The 23,616-nt window shown below is 31.0% G+C and overlaps 3 protein-coding genes across 3 annotated transcripts; 2 read left to right on the top strand and 1 right to left on the bottom strand.

Annotated features, from left to right (window-relative positions):
• Nucleotides 1–5,366: 5,366 nt before the first annotated feature.
• On the top strand, nucleotides 5,367–6,136 carry LOC126674352 (uncharacterized). The gene has a single exon (XM_050368791.2). The coding sequence runs from the start codon at nucleotides 5,500–5,502 to the stop codon at nucleotides 5,995–5,997; it is 498 nt and encodes a 165-aa protein (XP_050224748.1). The 5' UTR covers nucleotides 5,367–5,499; the 3' UTR covers nucleotides 5,998–6,136.
• A 964-nt stretch (nucleotides 6,137–7,100) lies between these two features.
• LOC126675008 (60S ribosomal protein L18a-2) lies at nucleotides 7,101–9,182 on the bottom strand. The gene is made up of 4 exons (XM_050369573.2): nucleotides 9,060–9,182; nucleotides 8,838–8,953; nucleotides 8,692–8,755; nucleotides 7,101–7,593 (listed from the first exon to the last, which is right to left on the bottom strand). Exons 1-4 carry the CDS (start codon nucleotides 9,072–9,074, stop codon nucleotides 7,252–7,254), a joined length of 537 nt encoding a protein of 178 aa, XP_050225530.1. The 5' UTR covers nucleotides 9,075–9,182; the 3' UTR covers nucleotides 7,101–7,251.
• Nucleotides 9,183–9,929: 747 nt separating this feature from the next.
• LOC126674107 (cysteine--tRNA ligase 2, cytoplasmic) lies at nucleotides 9,930–14,029 on the top strand. Its single transcript, XM_050368484.2, has 9 exons — nucleotides 9,930–10,242; nucleotides 10,563–10,626; nucleotides 10,935–11,096; nucleotides 11,677–11,844; nucleotides 11,912–12,193; nucleotides 12,313–12,438; nucleotides 12,919–13,152; nucleotides 13,241–13,357; nucleotides 13,462–14,029. The coding sequence occupies exons 1-9, from the start codon at nucleotides 10,073–10,075 to the stop codon at nucleotides 13,714–13,716; spliced, it is 1,578 nt and encodes a 525-aa protein (XP_050224441.1). The 5' UTR covers nucleotides 9,930–10,072; the 3' UTR covers nucleotides 13,717–14,029.
• Nucleotides 14,030–23,616: the final 9,587 nt, after the last annotated feature.

The raw sequence follows: 23,616 nt of genomic DNA, 5'->3' as shown, positions 1-23,616 counted from the left end.
TTGCTGGTCTCAGAGACAATGAAATTGGTTCTTTTTTTAAGCCTTCTTTTTTTTCGTTTTGTTTTTCTCTTATGTTTCCTCCCCTATTTAAGCTTATTATTAACCCTAATCGTTCTTTTATTATTCTATAACCCTAGCCGTCACTTTACTTACCAGAACTCTCTGAATTTCTACGTCAATTTCCTATCTCCATCACTGATTTTGGTAAGTGTTCTAGCCTATTCTCAGTTTTAGCTTTTGAATCGATACATTTGTATTTTGATTCGTTCTACTTCGTTGTAGCATCAAATTGTGATCTGTCTCGTCTCAGCCGTAGTAGACACAATTCTCTACAATTCTAAACTTCGGTTTTGTCAAACGGTACGTAAATTATTCCGTTTTAATCGCCGTCGTTTTACCGTTTTGACTATACTTAATGTGTTGCTCATGTTCTGTTTCTGCCGATTGGTAGTCCTCTTACTAATGTGATTCTCTTGTGTCCTTTAAGAGTTATAACTTGTTCATGTGGTTGTTGTTTGGTTTGAATCTATCAGATCGTGTTAAGCCGCGATTGTTTGGTTTCGTCTTCGGTTCATGCGTTGTGCATGATTTTCATGTCACTGTGATTGCTTGTTTGTTCGGCTCATTGTTCTTTGTCATGGTTTGGTTGGCTTGCTGTTGTACTTCATGAGCCATGGCTGCCACTATTCTCACATTCCTTCTGTTGTTATGAGTTGGTGATATTAAACTGAGATTGTTATGATATTTAGCTATTCATGATCATATATCAGATTAGGGTTTCTTGTTCTTGGATTTTTAGTTTTGATCAACTTAGGTTATGATCTTTTATTGACCTGAGGAATTAATTAACTTCAGTTGGCATCCTTAAGTTGTATGTTGAGGTTGGTTTTTGGTTTCATGGTTGGCGGCAAATATTGGCATTCAAATATTAGTATAGCTTTGGGTGTTGGTTACGTGATTATTGATTATGCTGTGGATGTGTGGAAAGTTTCATTAGTTAGGTTAATTATATTCTTTATAAATTGGCAGTAACATTTTGGGTTAGCCATTCTTTTGTTATGTTTCAGAAGTTGGTTTTGGTTATTGGTTTCTTGAATGTAATTGATTTGGTAATTGATTTTTCCTTATCATTATTTAAATGGGTTATCCAATATTTTATCAAGGTTTTAATTTGTTATAATATCAAGTTTAAACTAAACCTTCAATTATCGTTTTAATTTATAAATTACTTATTATTAATATTATTTTAAATCTAAATATAGTGTTAGTATCGATTATAATTTAAATTGTTTTTTATTATTATATTTTGCAATGATATTTATATTTTAATCTTTTAATCGGATAATTACTCGGGTAATTATTATTTTGGAAATTTTGGCTTAGAGTGCCAATGTGACGAAATTTATAATTTAACTTTTAATTATTTTAGCAATGGGTTTTGTTAGAATTTATTAATTACTTGGGTAATTAAGTTTATTTTAAATATTGACTGGGCGTGTCAATTTGACGTTTGAGATTTTGAATGTCTTTCTTAATTTATTTTAATTAAATAAATTGGTTGTAACTTGGGTTACTTGAAGTTAAAGCTATTGGGTCCCGTTTTAAATATTGATTTATTATTTTATCAAAGTTGATCCTATAATTATAAACAATGGTTTATAATTGGATATAATTATATTTATTTTATCAAAGTTATTTTTGGGTATTATAAACTATGGTTTATATTTTGATAAAATATTTTGGGTCGGGTTAGACTTGGGCCACCCGACATGTGAGGTAGCTTGGTAGTTATTGGTAATTCTGCTAACCCACTATTTGAGGAAATGGATTTAAGCTATTATTTAATTATTATTTAAGTAATATTTTTCGGAGTGGATTTTAAAGCGGAAACCCAATAGACTTAGCTTATTCATTTATTTGAGTATTGTGTTACTCGTTGTGGTTCATTTTTGACTCGGGTCATTACGTGATTAATTGTTCATTCTATTCTGGCTACGTTTATGCTTGACTCGGTATTGTGCTAGTCCTATGTGGTGTCTAGTATTCTTAGAGTTAGGGGTTGAATGGATTTTAACTTATATATTGTTTTAGACCCGTCGATTGCTCGTGCTTCGGAGTCTACGCAGGTTTAGCTGGTTGCCAAGATTCACGTGGATAAGCAAGCAGTGAGTTTGTAGTGCTATTTACCGCTTTATTAAGTACCGCATCATATTTTAATATTATAAATGTTTGTGAACTGTTTTTACGGATTATGGATCTGGATTGAAACGAGCTACTCGATAGGCTTGTATTGAGACTGTGTGCACCGGTAAGTACTCTGGGAAACGGCAGACTAAAGTCTTGCTTACGCTGGTATATTTATATGACGAGGATTTGTTCCCGTCCACTCTGGGTTTATCGGTATGCTATGTCATACTTACGCTGGGATCATTTCAATACTGTTTTCCATAATCATATTATATTAGTATAAAATGTTTTGATTTAAGGGTTTTAAACTTAATAAATGTAAATAGTATTGCGAACTCATCTCAGTATATCTGACCCCGTTGTTTTCCCAAATTTTCCAGGTTTATGATTTAAAAGCTGGTCCACTCCGATTCTTTTGATTCATCGGAGGTTTTTATGTTATTTAAACTAGTTACTATTTTCGAACTCTTAGACCGCAGTAGAACTAGTTTATATATTGCATTTGTTATTGCACTTGAGATTGTCGATTAGATCGATTATTTATTATTAGCATGTTTACACTGGATTATTTTAATATTATATTTAAGACATGTTGTTGAGCATTTTGAATATTTAAGTTATTTATATTAGAACTGTAATATAAATCGCTAGACTTAGGTTGGAGTCTCGGTTGCCCCCGAGCAGTTTTTTGCAGGTTTAAATGTTTATTTGATTTCCGCAAGGCTTGCTACGGGTTTTGGTACGACCATACCCATACCCTAGCGCCGGTCACGATTCATGAAATTGGGTCGTGACATTACAGATTCTGGTTTTCTGGAGTGCAAGCCTGCTCCTTCTCCTTTATCATCAAGCTCTAAGCTCTTTAAGGGTGACAGTCCTGCTTTGACAGATTCTACTCTTTACAAGCAATTGATAGGAAAATTGTTATACCTATGCAATACCAGACTAGACATTCAGTTTGCTGTCCATCACTTGTCACAATTCCTGGATTGCCCTACTCAGTCTCATCTTGCAGCAGTTCATAGAGTTATCAGATATCTCAAGAAAGCTCCTGGTCAAGGCTTATTTTTCTCTGCTTCAAATACTCTCCAGCTTAAGGCATTCACAGACTCTAATTGGGCTAGTTGTCTTGATTCAAGAAAATCAGTTACTGGATTCTGTGTTTTCTTAGGTGAATCCTTGATATCTTGGAAATCTAAAAAGCAGCAAACCATTTCTCGTTCTTCATCTGAAGCAGAATACAGAGCTATGGCATCTACTGCATGTGAACTACAATGGCTCATATACCTTCTTCATGATCTTCAAATACTTCATTCCAAGCCTGCTCTTCTCTACTGTGACAACCAATCTGCAATTCACATTGCTCATAATCTTGTGTTTCATGAGAGAACGAAACACATTGAGATTGATTGTCACTTAGTCCGAGATTTGGTTCTCAAAAGAGTTATTCATCTGCTTCCTGTTACATCCAATGCTCAGCTGGCAGATTGTTTTACAAAACCAGTCTCACCTGTTGATCTTGAGGCTGTTAAACTCAAGCTTAGCATCCAGAATCTGTATGCAGCTTGAGGGGAGGCTATTAGAGTTATATTTATTAGCATAGTTGTGTATATAGCTTAGTATAGCTCTTAGCTAATTTTCCCGCTCCTTTTGTTTCTGTTATTGCCATGTCAGTAATATCATCACGGATTGATGAGCTGGCAGCTTTGTTGTATATAAACTCATTTCAGCAAGATCAATAAACAGAGAAGAGATTTATCTCCCAAAACTCATGATTTTAACACATATTACAGTAATGTCATCATTATAATAACGTGTTATATTATAGACTTAGTTCATGGATGACATAATTTAGACAAAACCCTTTCGAACTCCTGTATTTTACAAGTTTTATTCATGAAGCTTCTACCACAAGTTTGTTCACGTTCAAGCCCTTTTACTTGCTAATTTCGACTTAGACACACTTTTGTTAGAATTTGTAAAAAAATCTTTACAAATAAAAAAGTCGGAAAAAAACATTTTTATGTTAGAAGCTTTTAAATGGGATATTAAACTCCTTGTGTCACTTAAGTCTCAGAAAATTTTGAAAAGGTCACTAAAGTCAATTTTCTTATAAAGTGGTGACTGAACTATACTTTTTATTACAAAAATATTTATATTGTTACGAAAAGAACACTAAACTTTTTATGAACTACAAAAAAATCATTGGATTATTCTTTTAATTATAAAAAGGTCACTAAACTATGTTCCTTTATGTAATTTTGGCATGCCACGTAATAAAAAATGTTAGGTTTTTACGTCGTTTTATATGGGTGAACCCTTTTGTAATAAAAGGTATGGTTCAGTGACCATTTTGTAAAAAAATTGACTTTAGTGACTTTTTTGGGATTTCCTAAAATTTGAGTGACCCAGAGAGTTTAATATCCCTTTTAAATGAGAATAATAAAATAGAGAGACTTCAAATTTTAGCCATAATTTTATAACTTGATCGATTGTTATTACTCCATTTGCATCTTCGAATGGTTTCAAAATTTTACGATTTTAATTAATCCTTACAACATAATAAGGCCTATCAAATTTGACCAATTCTCAAGAGACCCAATTCCATTCCTCTGTTTCCCAACATGCTGCAGAACTTGCCGATAAACAACACAGCACTCTCTCTACTATAGAATCACTAATCAATAAACAATTTAATTCTATACTTAGTTAGTAAATAGTAAATATAAAAATTACTTTTATTATTGAAGTCAAACTCATAAGTTTCTTATTCAAATTAAATCCTAACTATACTCCAATAAACATTTCAATTTAGTATTCATTAATTAGTAATTATAAATCTTTAATTAAACAATTAATTAGTAAGAAATTACAAAGAATTGCTCGATAAATTTACACATTGCCCGATCTGTATTTTTAAACTTTACTAGTATCATTTTACGTACTTCGCATGTGGCACAATTCAATATATATTGTTATAATATTTTACTTATTATTTAACATTAATATAGTAACAAAATAATTTTAATTTTTTTAAAAAATATCTAATATTAACAAATAAATTAAACTTTTCAAAAAAATTAGAAAAAAAACCCGGTCAATTGCTCAACTTGTTCATTCAAAACTAGAGCTGGAGTGTCCCCAACGGCTAGTAGCTTATTCGCCCATATAATAAGTCCAAAGTGCAACCGACCATTCTTTTTACAGCTTAGCTCTATGGCTCCCCACCACTTTCATTCAACCTTTTCCCTCCCTTAAAAGCTTCCTTTTCTCCTTCAACTCTTTACACCAATCATCATTCCTTCAAAAAAAATGCTCAAAAAGAGAGCACCGATTTTCCACAAGCTCTCGAACACGCTCAGAATCTCCGTTCTTGTTTCCAAAATGCGTAAACGCCGCCCGGTTATTAATCCCAGTCTTGTTTACATCAAGAAATCAAGAAACCTTAGAAGGTTTCGTCTGCTGAACAGCTACCAACATTTTCTTGATCAAGATTACGGGTTCTCTCCTTCGCATATTGGCTGCGGTAAAAGGATACATTTCAAGAAACAAGCAAGCTATTATAAAGATCGTGTGTGTTCTGTGTTGTTTATGTGTGGGTGCTTGGGTGGTTTTAGAAGAGGGGGAGTGGCGTTGCCATTGGATAGAGGTGCTTCGTCAGCTATTGTTCCTGCTCGGGAGTTTTTGCAGCCGGTGGATTTGTGGGATGATGATGATGAGGAAGAAGAAGAGTCGGTTGATGAGAGGGCTGAGAGGTTCATTGAGAGATTTTACCAACAGATGATAATGCAGAGGCAGCATTCTGTTTAATGCTTCATGCTGTTCAACTATTCATTTTTTTTTAATTCTTTCCAATCCACATGATATTTTCGAACAATGTGGTGACTTTTTTTTGTGTGATTTCTCTTTTTCTTATTTTTTATGATTTAAATACGACCATTATTTTTTACCGTGGATGATTTAAAAATGAGGATCGACTCTCTCATTGTGTATTAAGTTGAACAAAACCTAAGATATCGGAAATTGACAATACTTATTAAAAAACGCGATGCACTTATCTATTTTCAAGCCGAACTGATAAGTAAAAGTAAAAGAACTATTATTATTTTTAGTTTTCTATGTGGAGCATAATTTTTGTGTGAAAAAACCGTGAAGCCATATATCTAGTTATGCTATAAACTTTTTTATACTGGCATAGCATGCAAGAATGGTTTATCAATGTATTCAACATTTTACACCAAACCATAAAATTATAAGTATGTGTAAACTTATTAGGAGATTAGACCATAAAATTAAAAAGTTTCAAAGTCATCTCTGCGTAAAGTCTCCATTAACAGCGAGAACCAATCTTCAAAACTCAAATTAAACAGAAGCGTGATAGTTGGTGATAAATAAAATAGTCTTTTTTTTATGAGCCAAGATAGAATAAGTACTAACAATTATAAAAACAGTCAAAAACTTAACAAATCATTTCTCATGATCCGACATAAAACGATGTACTTGAACACTGTTATGCGCAATGTCGTCTTACAAACTTGAAAATTAAATTACAGAATTCCTACTATAAGTTGTAGTCGCATATTTGCAATGACCTTTATGCATTAGACTCTATAATCACTTTAATACTTCCCGTTCGGCCAGTTTATAGTTTCATTTACTAGAGGAAGAACTCCAAGAAATTCATTACCAAGCGAATTTTCGATTTCTCATTTAATAGAGATTATTGCAAGTTGAAGCTAAATGTAATACATACCTAGAATGATCATCTAAATATAATTCAATTTTATTGCGGCACAACAAAATTTAGCTTTCGACAAATTATTATAACCTGTAGGTACGCATACAGTTTGCTCCATTAACTGAGGTACATAGTAGAACAATGAAATAACATTCTAAAGAAAATAACATCAAAATTCCGCATGAACTTATCCAAGCATTCAATCTACCAAATAAGATTTGCAAACCAAAGTAACATCCAAAAACAATAATATGCAGTCTACAAAAATAAAATCCAAAACTAGATAGAATTTTGATCTCTCTTTTCATCGAACTCAAGAGACAGAATTACATAAATAAGTTAGGTCTGGAGGCCTTGTATGTTGTCTTGAGCTTCCTGGTTGGTGGCCTAACCTTCTTGAACACCAGAGGGAACTTAATCTTCGAATTGTGGAATTGTTTGGTGCTCTCCCTCTTGCAGAGCTTAGCTGGAATGGTGGCTGTTTTGATGATCTGAATGCAAGGGAATCTGACCCTGTGGCGAGAGGCCATCTCGGTGTACATCTGCTCAACTCCACCATTTAGAGTGGTATCTCTGTATTCCTTGTACATATTATGGTAGCCAGTCCGACTTTGGTATCTCAGCCAGATACCATAGTTCTTGATTGTGGTTGGGTTCTTCTCATAAATCTGTGAAATTTAACAAAATTGAGCGAAGAACATAAATAAGTTAACTCAGTTTCACTTAGCAAGAAACACAATGAAGATCCCAAAATTAAGGATCGATGATGTACTTGATTTGACAAAACAAAGACAACATAGATAAAATCTCATTAATATTGGGGAAAAAATCATTCTCTACAACAGATGTTATTGCAAAACAGTAGCATAAATATCATAGTAAAAAACATCTATAAAACAAAAGCTTCCATGATGAAAAAAGTGAACAAGAAAAATATGCCTAGCAAAAATGGCTGTATAGTGACTTTTAAATAATTCAAGAACATATGTAGCTGCTCCAGCATTCTCCCTAAACAAAATGAAATAGCCTAGAGATTTGTAAAATGAAAGCAACACAGATAATCTTGCTTCAAGGGAACGAAGCAAGTAGGAACAATTTTATCCACAGACTAGATAATGAAGCATCACATACTATAGTTCACTGCTACGTTCTTAAAGGGTCCAATACAAATTCAGTTTTAAGTCTAACAAAAACAGAACACACAAAACTCATGTCAAAAGACAGCAAGAACAAAGTACACAATTAAGAATTTTACATCAAGATAGACTGCAATGTCAGCAAACCAGGTAAGAGGGATTCACATAAACGATGTAGTTGCTCTAGATTTCAACCTATGCGGCAATGAATAGCAGAGGAATAGATAAATAAGAAGCAACACAAGTAATATCGCTTCAAGGGAACGAGTCATGTAGGAATGAGAAATGTCCATACTGACCAGATTATGAAGCCTCTGGGATCATAGTCAAATCCCGTGTTTTTCAAATCATTTTATAGATTAATCATACAAGTTAGATCATTACGTAGATTAATCAAACAAATTCACCCCTACAATACTATTGTCACACTGCAAGATATGCAATCAAATTGGACCAAACCAGCAATCGTTTTGCACACTAAATATACAAAACAAAACGCCAAAAATGACAGTTTGAAACTTCAGTAAGACACATAATTCCATATACAGAAAACTCACCTCATTTATAAGCAATATACAAGAAAATAGATCAAAACTAATCAAATTTAATAGAAATTAAGCATAATTTTACCTCATTTATGGCCAGAACTTGACCATTGCTCCTCTTAACCTTCTTAAGCTTCCTCAAGAAGTACCTTCAAACAAAATCAAGAACCAAAATTAGTTAAATTCAACCAAACAGATCCCTGGAAATACCATTTAAACCCTAAAACTCACCAGAACTTAGACTTGGCGCGAACCTCATTGGTGGCCCAGAGCTTCATCCGGTAAATCTTTGGTTGCTCATCGGACTCGGTCGGCAACGCTCTACCAACAACCTGGTATTGATGAAACTGCACACACACAACAATAATAAAAAATCATCAAATTTCTTTACAAAATAATAAAATCAAATCAAGAAAAGTGAAGCAGAAGAGTTAGGGTTTGTGAAGAACGTACCCTGAAAATACCCATTTCTTGGAAGGGAGAGTTGCAGAGTGAAGATCTGTCTGTTACACTCTCTCGTTTTGTATGAGAAGGGTGAGACCTGGAACAGATTGTTGAAAACCCTAATTCTCAAGGGTATATGGGCGGGTCACGGTGTTATGCTTAAAGCCCAATTGTCCGCTTAACATGGGCCTTCATTCATATGGATCTTATTCAACTCGAAATGTAATGACTCGTACCTTCAAATGAATTTTTTTATTTTATTTTGAGAAAAATATGAAGAAATTTAACATAATAAATGGAATTTAGAAATTACAGAACCTTAATATATGTTTATACCAAAATACAAAAATCAAAGAAATCCAGGAAGTGCATACATTCAAAGAAAAATGCATTTGAATTCAAAAATCTCAATTGTTAATTGAAAAAGTGGATGTAGGCTTGTATTTGAGCCGAACTACTTCATATTTCTTATTCATTTTTATAACCCTAATTCATTATTTAATCTTATATTCGAGACTTAATTTTCAACCTATTCACTCTTTTTAAGTTGCTATTAGAATTTCATATCTAAATTCACATCGGATATCATCGACATCTCATCAATGGAATTCTACAACCAATGATGGTCGGTGGTGGCACTCCAACAATATAATTTCTTAGGTAAAAAAATTGATATTTTTATTTTGTAGATTATTTGTAAAACTAAGTTTTTTTAATAATTTATTTCTAAATTAGGTTATTTGCGTAAAAATTCCATAAACAATCCGAAACTCATAGGTTTATAACAGGCCCAAGTCAATTTCAGCTCAGCTATGACTTAGTTTAGTAAACCGTTGGATATAAAGACTTGATTAAATCTCATCATACGGTACTGTACACCACTAAGCACTTGATTACCCCTCTCGTCCTTCACTGCTTTTCCTTGCGTTACAATTAGGGTTTCATTTTTTTCTTTTCAGTTGCAGAATCGAACAATTAAATAATCTGATCAAATCTCGGGAGACAGAGGTGCAGTCGTGATAATGGCGAAGAAGCCGGACTTCAAAATTTACAATACAATGACGAAGAATTTGGAAGTTTTCACGCCTCTTGTTCCCGGTAAAGTCGGCATCTACGTCTGTGGCGTCACAGCTTACGCTCTCAGCCACATCGGTCATGCACGCGCCGCCGTTGTCTTCGATGTTCTGTTCAGGTCGCGTTTTTTATGTAAATTCAATTCAATTTTGGCTGTTTTATAGTTTGTCTAATTTTTTTTCTAAATTTGTTATCGGTGATTAATTTTATTTTGTTGACGAGTCATGTCAATGTATTTAATAAAGTATGTTTTTATTTGGTAATTGAGAATGCAATTTTAAGTAAACTTTTTTTAATGTACTGTATAATCTAGTAGAAATTAAATGAAATTAAATTATCACTTGACTAACTGATGCAATTTCTTATTCTACTTTTTCGTGTTTGGTTTGGATTGAGAATTAATGTTTGTGATGCCATTGTTTCACTTGTATTCTGCAGATACCTCCAGCACTTAGGTTATGAAATTACTTATGTCCGAAATTTTACCGATGTTGATGACAAGGTTAGAGTTGGACTGTTATTTTCGACTGTGTGGTAGTAGTTTTTTTTTCCCTTCGAGCTTTAGAAATTAATACGTTGCTCTTTTCTTTTATCCGAACATTGTGACAAAGAATCTAAAAAACCATTAGCATTTGGCACTTTATGATATTTTATTTGGACAAATTTTGAATTACTTCGACAAAGTTTGAATACAGCTTCTCTAGCTACAAGAGTTTGATGCCAAAATATCATGTTTTAATCTCTCTTGCTTAATTCATAGGCCTATTTATCTGCAAGTCTCTGAACAGCACGTCTCTTATTGTTCTGCAGATTATTAAGCGAGCAAATGAGAATGGCGAGGATCCATTTTCATTAAGTAGCAGATTTTGTGAGGAATATCTTGTTGACATGGACAGTCTGCAGTGCCTTCGTCCTACTCATCAGCCACGCGTCTCTACTCACATAGAACAAATCAAAGATATGATCACACAGGTTTTATATTATTCAAGAACCTTAATTTGGAGTCTCAAAGTTTGTCTGTGAATTGTATGCAGTTTGATTTCAATTTATTTTATCGACAATGGCAAGAAGGTTCAAAGTCTATTAAGTTTTAGCAGTTCTGCATGTTGATGTAATGTGTCTCACCTATTCTGATCCTTTCAGATTAAATCAGTGCACATTGTCCATATTAAAAAATTTACATTTTGGTAATTGTTTTTTCATAAAATGAAAATAAACGAATTGGTGTTATTGTTTCAACTTTCAAGTATAATTGCATTTTGTAGTTGTGCTTGGAATACAATTGAACCTCGCATATAATTGAATATTTAGGTTAATGCTGATTGACATAACATAGTGAAAAAATTGAATTTATTTATTTAAGGTAGAAAGAGCCTTCTAACTTCTAAGTATGTTTAGTTCTGCTAATACTTATTTATATTGCTGGAGTCCTTCTCAAAGGAACTTACTGTGCCAGGTACTGCTATGATGTTTCTGAGAAGTATATTTTTGTTGCCTGTTAAGTAGCTTCACTTATTTTGGGTGTTTAATCATTTTTGTATATTTTCCGCAGATCATCAACAAGGACTTTGCTTACGTCTCTGAAGGTGATGTCTTTTTTGCTGTTGATAAATTCCCAAATTATGGTCAGTTGTCTGGACAGAAACTAGAAAACCATAGAGCCGGGGATCGAAATCCCGATACAAGAAAACGGAATCATGCAGACTTTGCACTATGGAAGGTAAAGCACTCACAAAGCATTTTTTAATTGACATTACATGCTTCTAAACTTTCACTCATTGTTGCAGGCTGCAAAACCTGGTGAGCCAAGTTGGGAAAGCCCATGGGGTCCAGGTAGACCAGGGTGGCACATAGAGTGCAGTGCAATGAGTGCTCAGTATCTGACATTCAAGTTTGATATCCATGGTGGTGGAAGTGATCTCATTTTCCCGCATCATGAAAATGAGATTACACAGAGCACTGCAGCATGCGAAGAATGCACTATCGGTTATTGGATGCATAATGGGCATGTCACAAATAACAATGAGAAAATGTCCAAGTCATTGGGTAATTTTTTCACAATTCGCGAAGTAAGCATGTGATATGATTGTTGTTTTTTTCCTCCCTTTTCTCACTTCTTTCTCTTATATAATTCATATTTTTAACTAACAGACTTCGGATATATATATAAACTGTCCAATTTGTGCAGGTTACTGAACGATACCATCCACTGGCTGTGAGATACTTTTTGATGAGTGCACACTACCGGTCTCCTCTCAATTACACTATTTCGCAGCTGGAAAGTGCATCAGTTGCAATATTTTACTATTATCAGGTTTTAAAAGCTTGTCCTTGTTCTTTCAAGTTTACATTTGAGAATTTTCCAGCTCTCAGCCAATCTATCGAAAGAAGTTGGATTTTTGACTCCATTAATGTCATGGATTTCGATAAATAGGATGCCTGAATTTGTACATACATGAAATACCCACTCAATCAGCTTTTGGCTTATCAGCTTACCACTTCAATATACCTCCTAGAATTTCCAACTTACAGGAGTTCTATCTGGTTGTATAAGCTGTTGTCATTAGTTAAGATGTTTTAAACCTTTTGCTATTGGGCCAAATTATATAGAAATGGCATCATTTCCCTCCATTTTGAGTCTCAGATCAATTTCTAGTTCTGTATCAGCAATTAGTGTGTTAAACAAAGTATAACTATTTAACCATTGGGCATTGGGCATGTGATTGCTTGAATTTTTTTCTTTCTTTTCCTTAATTGATAAATAAGAATTTAATTTTGTCATTTGTAACTGTAGACGATGCAAGATTGCAAGGATGCCATATTATCGTTTCAAGATGGAAGCGCTCAGGAGGGTTCAGGACAGAATGGCAAGGTGGTTGGAGTTACTGCTGACGCAAAAAAATGCATCAGTAAAGTACGTGATGAGTTTGAGACAAAAATGTCTGATGATTTGAGCACTTCACATATATTGACCGGTGCATTCCTAGATGGCTTAAAGTACATAAATGCGACACTGGGAATGCTTAAGGTATAAATTAAACCATCTGACATTGTTTCTTGATATGCTTTTCATTTTCCCGAGTGAGTAACAATAAATGTTTCATTGACATTTGCAGAAGAAAATGCAAAAACAACAGGAATTATCGTTGATTCAATCTCTTATTGAATTAGAGAAAGAATTAAAGATTGTTTTGAATATTTTGGGACTACTTCCTCCTTGCACTTATGCTGAGGTGAGGTTTCCGATTTTCACTTTTTTTTGTTTTTTAAAGTTACACACTAGACTTTATTCTTCAGCTGAAATGTTGCAAATAGTAATTTACTTTCGGTTGGACAGGTTTTACAGCAGTTAAAAGACAAGGCATTGAAGCGGGCTGGAATAACGGAAGAAGACGTGCTCCATAGTATCGACGAAAGAACTTCAGCCCGGAAAAACAAAGAATTCTCGAGAAGTGATCAGATCAGAGCTAATTTGGCTGTTAAGGGCATTGGACTTATGGATGTGGGGAAGGATACAATTTGGAGACCATGTGTACCGGAGACACCATCTATTGTAAGAGAGCAAGACCAACCACCGGCAGCATCAAGTTGACGGAAATTTTTGTTTCGACTCCAATGGAGGAAAATCCAAGTTTTACAGAGTCGAGAAAAACCAAATTTGTTTGTTATAATTTATACACTCATTTTGTTGCAACAGTAATCTGGAAACCTTTTACTTGTAATGGCCTTGGGCCACATAATACAATGTAGAAATCATCATAACTTATTACAATAATATACTAGTGGCCAATATGTAGTTGGATTTGGGCTGGTCAGGTGATTTGGCAATACTTGGTTTAAAGCCAATTATTTCGATCTACAAATCTTTCCAGCCCAAATGCATAAGTATGAGATTTGATGTTAAATTTTTGTTTAAGTTGCTGTCTAGAAGGTTCTATTTTCAATTTATATCTTAATTTTTTTATTTGATAATTTTGTTTTTGTTTTTGGGTAATCGAATTTTACATTTTCTTAATTCTTATGTTGGGAAGTGATTCATTTTTTTTTTAAAACCAGTCACTCAACTCAGACGTTGTGATAGCTGAAAAAAGTAAATGAAATATGGACATCACAATTACATTACAGTCACATTGCAACTATATTCCTTATTAATTTCTATGTACGTAAAACTGATTTTTAATTAAGGGAAATTAAAACAAGAATTAACGCTAATTTTAAACTTGTATATCGAGATCAAATAAATCTATTTTCCCTTTTTGAGTCAATTAGGTTTTTGGGTCAAATAAGTTATTTTTTATTTTATCAGTCAACTAGATTCCCAAATTTGTGTCTCGGAGGTCAAATAAGTCACGCATTTGAAGAAGTCACTTGACCTAAATTAATAGAGTTTGAGAACGTAGTTGAAATAAAAAAAAAATCGAGTACCTAATTGACCCAAAAAAATTAAATAAACTTATTTGATCTCGTGATATACGTTTGAAGGCCACGTCGATCCTTAGTTCAAATAAAAGTCATGTATAAAACGTAAACAAAATTAATAATAGTTGCTGCTGATAGCCGATAGTTGCAACCTAATAAATACTATGTGTTTGATGAGAATTAAGTATTTTAAAAAAAATTATTTTTTCTTATATTTAAATAAATGTGATTATATTTAATTAAAAATAATATGCTTTTTATATTAGGAGCTTTTAGTCTCCAAAAGTTAAGAGCTTATTTACACATATTTTATTAATTGACATGACAATGTAAATGCAGAAAATAATTTTCTTACCAAACATTTAAATAAATGTTGGAATTTCTTTTGATTTTTTAGAATGAAAAATGCTTGTAAGAGAAATTGAGTACACATATATCCTTAGCAAAATACAACTTGACGCTTATACCATGTGGTATAGCTCATCAATAGTTATTGGAATTTGAAAAGCTCTTGTGTGACCAAATAAAAAGGATGAACCATAGGTCCATTAAAATTGATAATTAATTTGAATTTAGATGAAAATTCAGTGACTTCAACAATTTAATTCATCAAGAAAGAAATCATAGTAGAGAAAGGACCACAAACATTTGTACATTATAATATAATAACTTGGACCACAAGTTGGGTTAAAGATGTGTGCTTGTTGTTTCGTCCTTCTCAAACCCTAACATCTAACAAGCAAAGAAATGCCTTTACTAGAAATTGAAATGTACCCATATATTATAGGGACTTCGACCCAAAGGAGAATTAAAGCTTCTTATAAATGACATCAAAAGCATAGTACAATGTTTGATGGGTTGTTTTCTTTATCTTCTTGGACAAGTAACCACTTCTAATATTTATCAACGGAAAAAGAATCAAATAAGCCCCTAACCTTTAGCCTACGGGTCAAGTAGGCCCTCAACGTTTAGAAAGGTGCAACGAGGACTCTAACGTATTTAAGCTGTATTATCTAAGCCTTTCTGAGGGGTCCTCGTTGATATGATTTTACAAACATTGGAGTCTTCGGTGGCCCTACGGAGGGTTTAGATGATACAATTTAAAAAATTTAGGGGCTTATTTGACCCAAAAACTAAACGTTAGGGGGATTATTTGAACCTATGTCCCTTTATCAACAAACGTTCATTTTACCTCTTAAAATTGCAACACAAAATCAATTAAAACCAAATTCATGGTTTTGAAAGAAAAAAAACACCATGAACTTGACATTTTGGATCGTTTTACCAATTCAACTTCAAATTGTCAATAATTTTCCGTCGCATTAGCTTTAATATGTACAAAATGCTCCCATCATTTTTTAACATCTCATACGAGGTTGTAAAGCTAACCAAAATGTCAAATTCAGTTTTTTTTTCCTCAAAGCCATAAATTTGGACTTAATTGATCTTTTGTACCAAATTCAGGAGCAAAATGAACCTTCATTGTATTATTTATATTCCATATCTTTTTTTTTTTTTTGAAAATTTTATTTTCCATATCTTACAAGCATTTTAAAGCAAAGCTCTAACTTTGGTCCCATTCCATTTCAATGCAAGAAAAAGACAGCATAACTAATTTACAGGGTTGCCTATAACTAAAGCTATATAACATAGAGGCATAGATTTGGACGTACAACTTATTTCTTTAGCATAAAAACTGCATTTTTTTCTCATTTATGTTATCAAAAGTACCTTAGTTGCTGAATGTGAACATCAATGCAGATTAGTCTATGTTCTTGTCAAAAGCATCTAATTAAGCTTTATAAATAAATTGCATGTGTCAAATTATTGCTTTTGTACTTTATTCAAGCCTTTGGAATGGTAATTTGCATCTTGATTAAAAAAGTAAGATGGTTTTATTTCAAAATTGATATTGACATAAACAGAAAGCATGGGCTAATTGATTTTCGAAATTATTAAACCATCCATGCATTTCATTTTGATTTGTTTTATGTTGATTATTAAACTTTAATTTAACGGAAGATTTTTCAAGCAAAAATGCATGTGGCAATTGGTTTTTGTTCTTTTAGCAATCAGATTTTTCATATTTTCATTTTCTCGAATTTTCAGACCAAATTATGGACGAGGTAGGTTTTCAGGCAAAAATAAATGTCACGTGATAAGCAAAAATTAATTGACACAAATGCATTTTTGGTCTGAAAACCTTCCGACGGATTAAATTAAATTTTAATGATCAAAATAAAATAAATTAAATTTGATCTCCAAAATGGAACAAGTCGAATTTTGAATAACTAAGAAAATCATTTACCCCAAAAGCATGCATTTAGTATAAGTTAGACTTTAATGGGTAAAGCTTTTAAATGAGCATGACTACTGAGATTGATATTCTCACTTTTTTTGAAATTTATAGACATCTTGAGTTTAAAATATCACAACGATCATAAATCATCTATTTAAAAGAGAGTTTATTATATTTACAGTATATGTAAGGAAATGAGCTATTCTCTATTATATATAGCTCACCTCACATATAGATTGAACTTCAAATGAATAAAACATGATTAGGATTTAGGGTTTCATTATATGAGCTTGATCTAGCTTTGTGGGAAAATGTAGAGAAGTAACTAGAACGCTGTTTTTCTTTTTAGGTGAGCTACATAATATGCTTTTTTTTATTTGTTCTATTAAAGTTGATTTCGTGAATATCTCGCGTAAAAGTTATTTGACTTAAGAGAATAAAAAATTTATATATTATATTTCGCATAATTTTTTTTAAATTTATATCGTGTGTATTGTACCCAAAAAATTCTAATACAATATTAATATTATTTTTATGTTAAGACTTTTTTAGAAACATCGGCTTTAAAATATATAATAGAAAAATTAAATAAAAATTATTTTTAAATTAAAAAAACTACTATAAATAAATATGCAATCTGTAGTTTAATAAATATTACAAATTAAATTTGAAAATTTACTTGAATTTTTATGATTTTGTGGACTTTTTAAAAGAAAGATAAATTTATAAATTAAAGAGAACTTTTTTTTTGGTAATTAAATTAAAGAGAACTTTAATTTTGATAATTTGATCTATAGACAAACTCGATTAATTTAATTTTGAAGGAGTGAGACGTTCAAAAATGACAGGCCTCATTCTTGGTCCCACTATGGCTCGTAGAAACTGAGGTCTCTTAGGGATTTTTTCCTCATTATGGTTGCGCCTTTTTTGTGTCACATCTTTTACTTTACGTTGGACTTCTGCACTTCCTTTGAGGAATTAAGGGCTAAGTAACTGGTAATCCATACATGATTGTTTACAGCAGCTCAAAGCTAGACCTGGCCAGGAACCGACGCGGTCAAATTCGGAACCGGGCCAAAATTGGTGGAAGGTCGGTTTGGAGCCGGTTCAATATTTCTTATACTTAGAATGTTCTAAACCGGAAATTCTAAATATTTTAACTATAATGAAGATGATTTATTTAAATCCACAGTCTTTCAAATATAAGCACATATCTTCCACGAAGAACAAATCCAAATGAGTTGTTCTACAAAGAACGGTTTAGCCGTAAAAAAATTCTGGCCAATCTGTCGAAGAAATTAAAAGAAATTTGACAAAGGATTAAAAAAAGATCCTTAATGTAATTGTTTTAATTAGAGTTTAATTATAATTAATTATATTTTTTTATGAAATTCACTCTCCAATTAAAATGACACGTCAGTAAAAGAAATTTTTTAGACTCAGTTTATATAAGTTTAGAGTGTAAATAATTCAATTTCGCTATTTTTTTAATATTTTGACACAAATTGGGGGAGTAAGTGAGTCTTTGTTCGGATTAGAACTATACTTGAATATGCTTATAGTCAATAATCCTTCATTTTGGCCTAAACTATATGTAATGCAAAAGACTACTTAATCTCATTGGCCTATGACTTAATTCCACTCATAATTACCAAAAAATTAAGAATCGGAAGTGCATGTCACATCTGTTTCAAAAGCCATAGATGAAGTGCAAGCTTTATTAATTTGGGGGTCCAATCAAATCTAGTTTTGCAAAAGTTGAGGGAATAAGTTTTATTTTCTTAATGCCTCAACCATTGGTAAAGCCAAAGTTGTGAGAGTGAGTTTGATTTTCTTTTGATTTTGCTTCATACCCAATGGGAAATGTAAATTTTTAATGATCCCCATATGTCAAAAAGGTATAGAAAAAAAAAAGGAAATACCTTTTCAAATGCTCAAATTTTCAAATGTCTACATAATTGTTCTTTGTTGTTTTCTTTAATAAATTGTATATATAATTTGTTACAGTTAACTCCCACTCACATATAGATTAATATTGTTTAATCTAAATTTTTTTTAAAAAAAGCAAAAGGTAGAAAAACATTAAAAATATATTTTTGAATAATTAATTAGAAATTCTTATCTCGGGGTTTATGAAAGATACATGAACCCAACATACTAAATGTTACAAATTTTAAATATATATTCTATTTTTCTATCTTTTTAATATTTGATTGATTTGATTATGTATAATTTATAAAATTCGACAGAAATAGAACTCTCATAAATAAAGATATAAAACACCTAAAATTAAATTTTAATATTTTTTTTTAAAAATATGCATGTATAAAGATAATTTCCAAAAGGTTTTTAGGCTCCATATATTAATCAAGATTAAATTACATCAAGAAAGTCATATCACAAGATTAAAATATGATCTTTCAATTTGTAAATCTAGAAAACTAATAATACTATCATACAAGCTAAGTAAATCGAAGGAGCGGCAAATCTAGTCATAGATTCCGCATAAGTTTTTGACGCAACGAGAAGCAAGACTTCCGTTGAAGCGGGACTTGGATATGCCCTTTACTCCAATAGACCGGCCATACACGACCCGCTTGAACCTTTGAAAGTTTGTGTTTCCGATTATCTTTGTCAATGGAATTCTAAAAAGATAGATCAATAGCTTTTCAAATCGTAGATCTACAAGAGATTACCTCGAAAGCCTGAACAATCGCTAATATTTTTTTTAAAGATCTAAGAAATCAAGTCACAAAATCCTACAAACTATAAAAAATTCTTAAAAAAAAAGAAGATAAAATTCTTATCGGAGTGATAGCCTTCAATCAAAGAGTTGGTTGGAATTTTGGAGACTACAGGATCTTCAATCATTTATCTCATCTTCCGATAGGCAAAACAAAGTCCAATACTTCCTTCTAATAGAAAAGAAAGATTATGAAATTTTCAATTAATGTTCACTTCTTTTCTTTTATCTATCAAGAGATGATGTAAATTTGGTTTCCCTATTTGTCTTGTTCATTATCAAAGTGGTAGGTGTTAAAAAGTGACGGACGCAGACTTTTTATTCAGAGGGGTTCAAATTAAAAATATAAAAATTTAAATATAATAATACACCTTTAAAAAATTATCATTTTTATAATAAATTTATTGCTAATTTTTCAAACATGTATTTTACAATATAAATAACCAAACAACCATTTACTAATAATTTAACGCAACAATCACATAATAATTCTGACCACTGTTTTGATTTAGCTACTTTAATGATTTCTATTGTTGTAATTTTTGTCATCTTCTTTATTCAAATAGGTTGAATTCCATTTTCAGTATTTACGAAAGAATCGACCTAGAATGATAGTTAATTTTGGCTAAACTAGCCGAATAGGGAATCTAATTTGGTTTTTAAAATAGTAGTTAAATATAGTGTTTAAAAAATTTAGACCGCATTGATTAATTCTTTTCTATAAAACACTTACTTTTATGTTTTAGATTTTGAAAAAAAAAAATACGTCACTATAAATTACTAAAATATAAAATGATGTATTTTTATATATCAATGTATATTTTATGTAAAAAAATCAAGAAAATAAATTTTGAGAAATTGTTAATTTCATTTTAGTATTGGTAAAAAAGATAGCAATAAAAATTATTTAAATATATTTATCATCTTTTTGTACTTATTTACTGTATTATTGATTGATTTTTAATGATATTATAAGTTAATATGTGGATTCAGTATTTAATATAGATTGCATTATTTTAAAAAAACAAATGAATATGTAAGGATTTTGTGGCTTATTTTAAATTGTAGTTTCGAGTATATTTTTGTCCACATTGTATTTGCATGCCGCTGTATAAAAATAAGGATATATATCAAAAATAGGCCTAATGTCTTAAAAAAATCCTGACCTTTTAGCCCCTTTTCAATCATACCCTGACGTTGAAAATTTGTCAATTTTATCCTATTTTGCATTTTTGTGTTTCAATTGTACCCTGAAAAATTAAATTAACGTCTTTTGCGTTTGGAAATTTGTTTAAAACATTATCCATGTCTCGCATATATTAATTATATATTTTTAAAGTTTATTTAAATTTAGTTAAATTAATTAAGAATTTAAATTAGTGTTAATTTGATTATGGTTTTTAGTTAGTTTTTAAAAATAAAGGACTTATTTGTACTTTTTTGAATAAAAAAGAATTTAATTTCATGTTTAGACTTAATTAATTGAATGATTCCATCATTTAAGTAAAAAAGTTAACAAAAATTAAAATATTGAAGTACAATTGAAAACGGAAAATTTAAAAGTGGATAAAATTGACAAATTTTCAACGTCGGGATGGAATTGAAAAAAGTTTAAAGGTGAGGGATTTTTGAGTGATTTGGCCTTAAAAGTATTCTCTACACAAAGGTATTACAAGTATATGCAACTAAAAGACCTTCAATTTTCAGGGGGGCCCAATGTCCCCCTTGGCCCTTGGTTGCATCCGTCACCGGTGTTAAATGTAGGGATTTTATTGGTGTTTTAAAAACCGGATGGCGAACCGATTCAATCGGAAACCAGCTAGCTATTCTGTCCGGTCTGTAAAGTATTGAAATCTAAAAATTTAAAAATTGATTAAAATCTGGATTAAACTGGAAAAATTTGGTATTCTATACAAGTCGAATAAATTTTATTTTTGATATATTGGTCAAAAAGCCTTTTTTTATTCAAAAAATTACATATGTACGTGCGCTCATTCTCTCTCACTTATGTATTCTCTCTTTCTTCCTTATAAAACAATATTATCTCATACGTATATAATAATCTCAATCCTTTTCTCTTTCTAATACTACAAACGCTTTAATATTAAAGTACTTAAAATCACATTTTACATAACAAAATCTAATAATTATTGCTATTCAAATATATTAGTATCATATTTTATATTATAATTTTATATCATAAATGTGTAATTTAATAACTATTAATTGCTAAAATAAAAAAGTCACCTATTTATCTTTTCCATATACAAAATTACTCTACATATTTTGAAACACTAATCACCTAAAGTTATACTTTACATAACAAAAAATAATAATTGTTTTTAATTTAATAGGCCATCATATTTCTTATATTTAAGCTTTCCTATATTTTTTTATGAATAAGCTTTTCTAAGTTGTTTCTAATAATTGGGGAGGATGGAGCATTTACGGAAAATTTGACCCATGACCTTTACAGTTTACTGTCATCCTTATACAAATTTTTTCTATTATTAAAATTTCATAATTATTACTCCCTCCGTCCCGTTTAAGAAGTCTCATATTTAAAAAGTTTCATTACTATTTTTAGAATACTTTTCCATTGAATACCCCATTTTACCCTTATTTTAGTTATCTTAAAAGAGTTCTATGGAAAATTCCACTATCATTAATAGGGGCAAAACATGAAAAAACATGAAAAGACAAAAATAATTAATGTTTTTTTAATCTGTGTGTAAAGTCAAATGAGACTTCTAAAGTGGGACGGAGGGAGTAATTATTAATATTGAAAATTCAAATTAAACCGGTTGAACCGGTCCAATCATAAATCTCTTGTAAAATTGGTTGGATTTTCAGTCCGGTTTTAAAAACATGTGGAATTATTCATCAAAAAATTTTATTCATCAAAAAAAAACATGTGGAATTTAATAGAGTTATATTAAAGTGTCATTAGGAAAGTTATAGTATTAAGTAAGCCTTCAGATTAGGTAAAGCTTATTGATTACTATGTTGGTTACCTTGATTTAGTGGAAGTAAAAGTCATTTTTATTATTACAGCTCAATTGAATCACTACTTAACTTTAATCATTTTTAAGCAGATCTTTTGTCTAACAATATCTTCTTTCCTTTTTTTTTTCAATAAATGAATAAATAAATTAGATAACTTAAGCATTGTTTGGTTCGTTTTATAGCAATTCCCGGAAAGTTTACTTTTTGGAAAGTACAGTTCCTGAGAAGTTAACTTCTCAACAAGTTGATAAATATTGCTTGTTTTGATTTTTACTTTCCGGAAAGTACGAAACTAATTTTTAATTAAAAGACAAAAATGTCCTATGATAATATCTATATAAATTTAAAAAGGAAAAAAAGAAGTTAAGGTTAAATTAGGGGTAGCGATTTTCCCACTCCAACAGTTGATAATCGCACTCAAAAATTATTGGATTAGATTAATTTATCCTTATTATTAGTACATTGACTTATATCTTATTAATTTCTTTTTTTTTTGTCAAAATCTTATTAATTTCTTCACTAGGTAATATTTTTTCTTTTTAAATGATAAGATCTATGAATTGTTATCTCAATGCTTGTAGTTTTTATTTTGAAAATGTTAGTGAAATTTAAAATATATATAATAAAAATTGAAAATACAGTAACATAATATTTTATATACTAATAATGAGAAAAAGACATGGAACTAATAAAAATATATAAAAATAATAAAAGTAGTAATAACATAAAATTATATTTAAATAAACTACATGTATTAGTAATTATTTAAAAGAAGTTTTTTCTACCAATGACATGAGATATATTTCCTTCAAAAGAAAATGGGGCATGTTGACTAATATACTAATAAGAAGGGTATAATAGTATTATTAAATATTTTTGGAGTGCGGTTATTAACTGTTGGAGTGCTAAAATCGCCACCCTAAATTAAAAATATACAACAAAAGTGCTAGGCAAGTTCTACTTCCTTGGGTTTTGGTAGGGAAGTTACTTCCCTAATCAAAGGGAAGTTAAACATCTAACTTCTC

This window comes from Mercurialis annua, linkage group LG3, assembly GCF_937616625.2.
Source record: "Mercurialis annua linkage group LG3, ddMerAnnu1.2, whole genome shotgun sequence".
Taxonomy (NCBI): domain Eukaryota; kingdom Viridiplantae; phylum Streptophyta; class Magnoliopsida; order Malpighiales; family Euphorbiaceae; genus Mercurialis; species Mercurialis annua.
The sequence above is the reverse complement of the archived record's forward strand: the minus strand, read 5'-3'. Positions and strand labels throughout refer to the sequence as shown.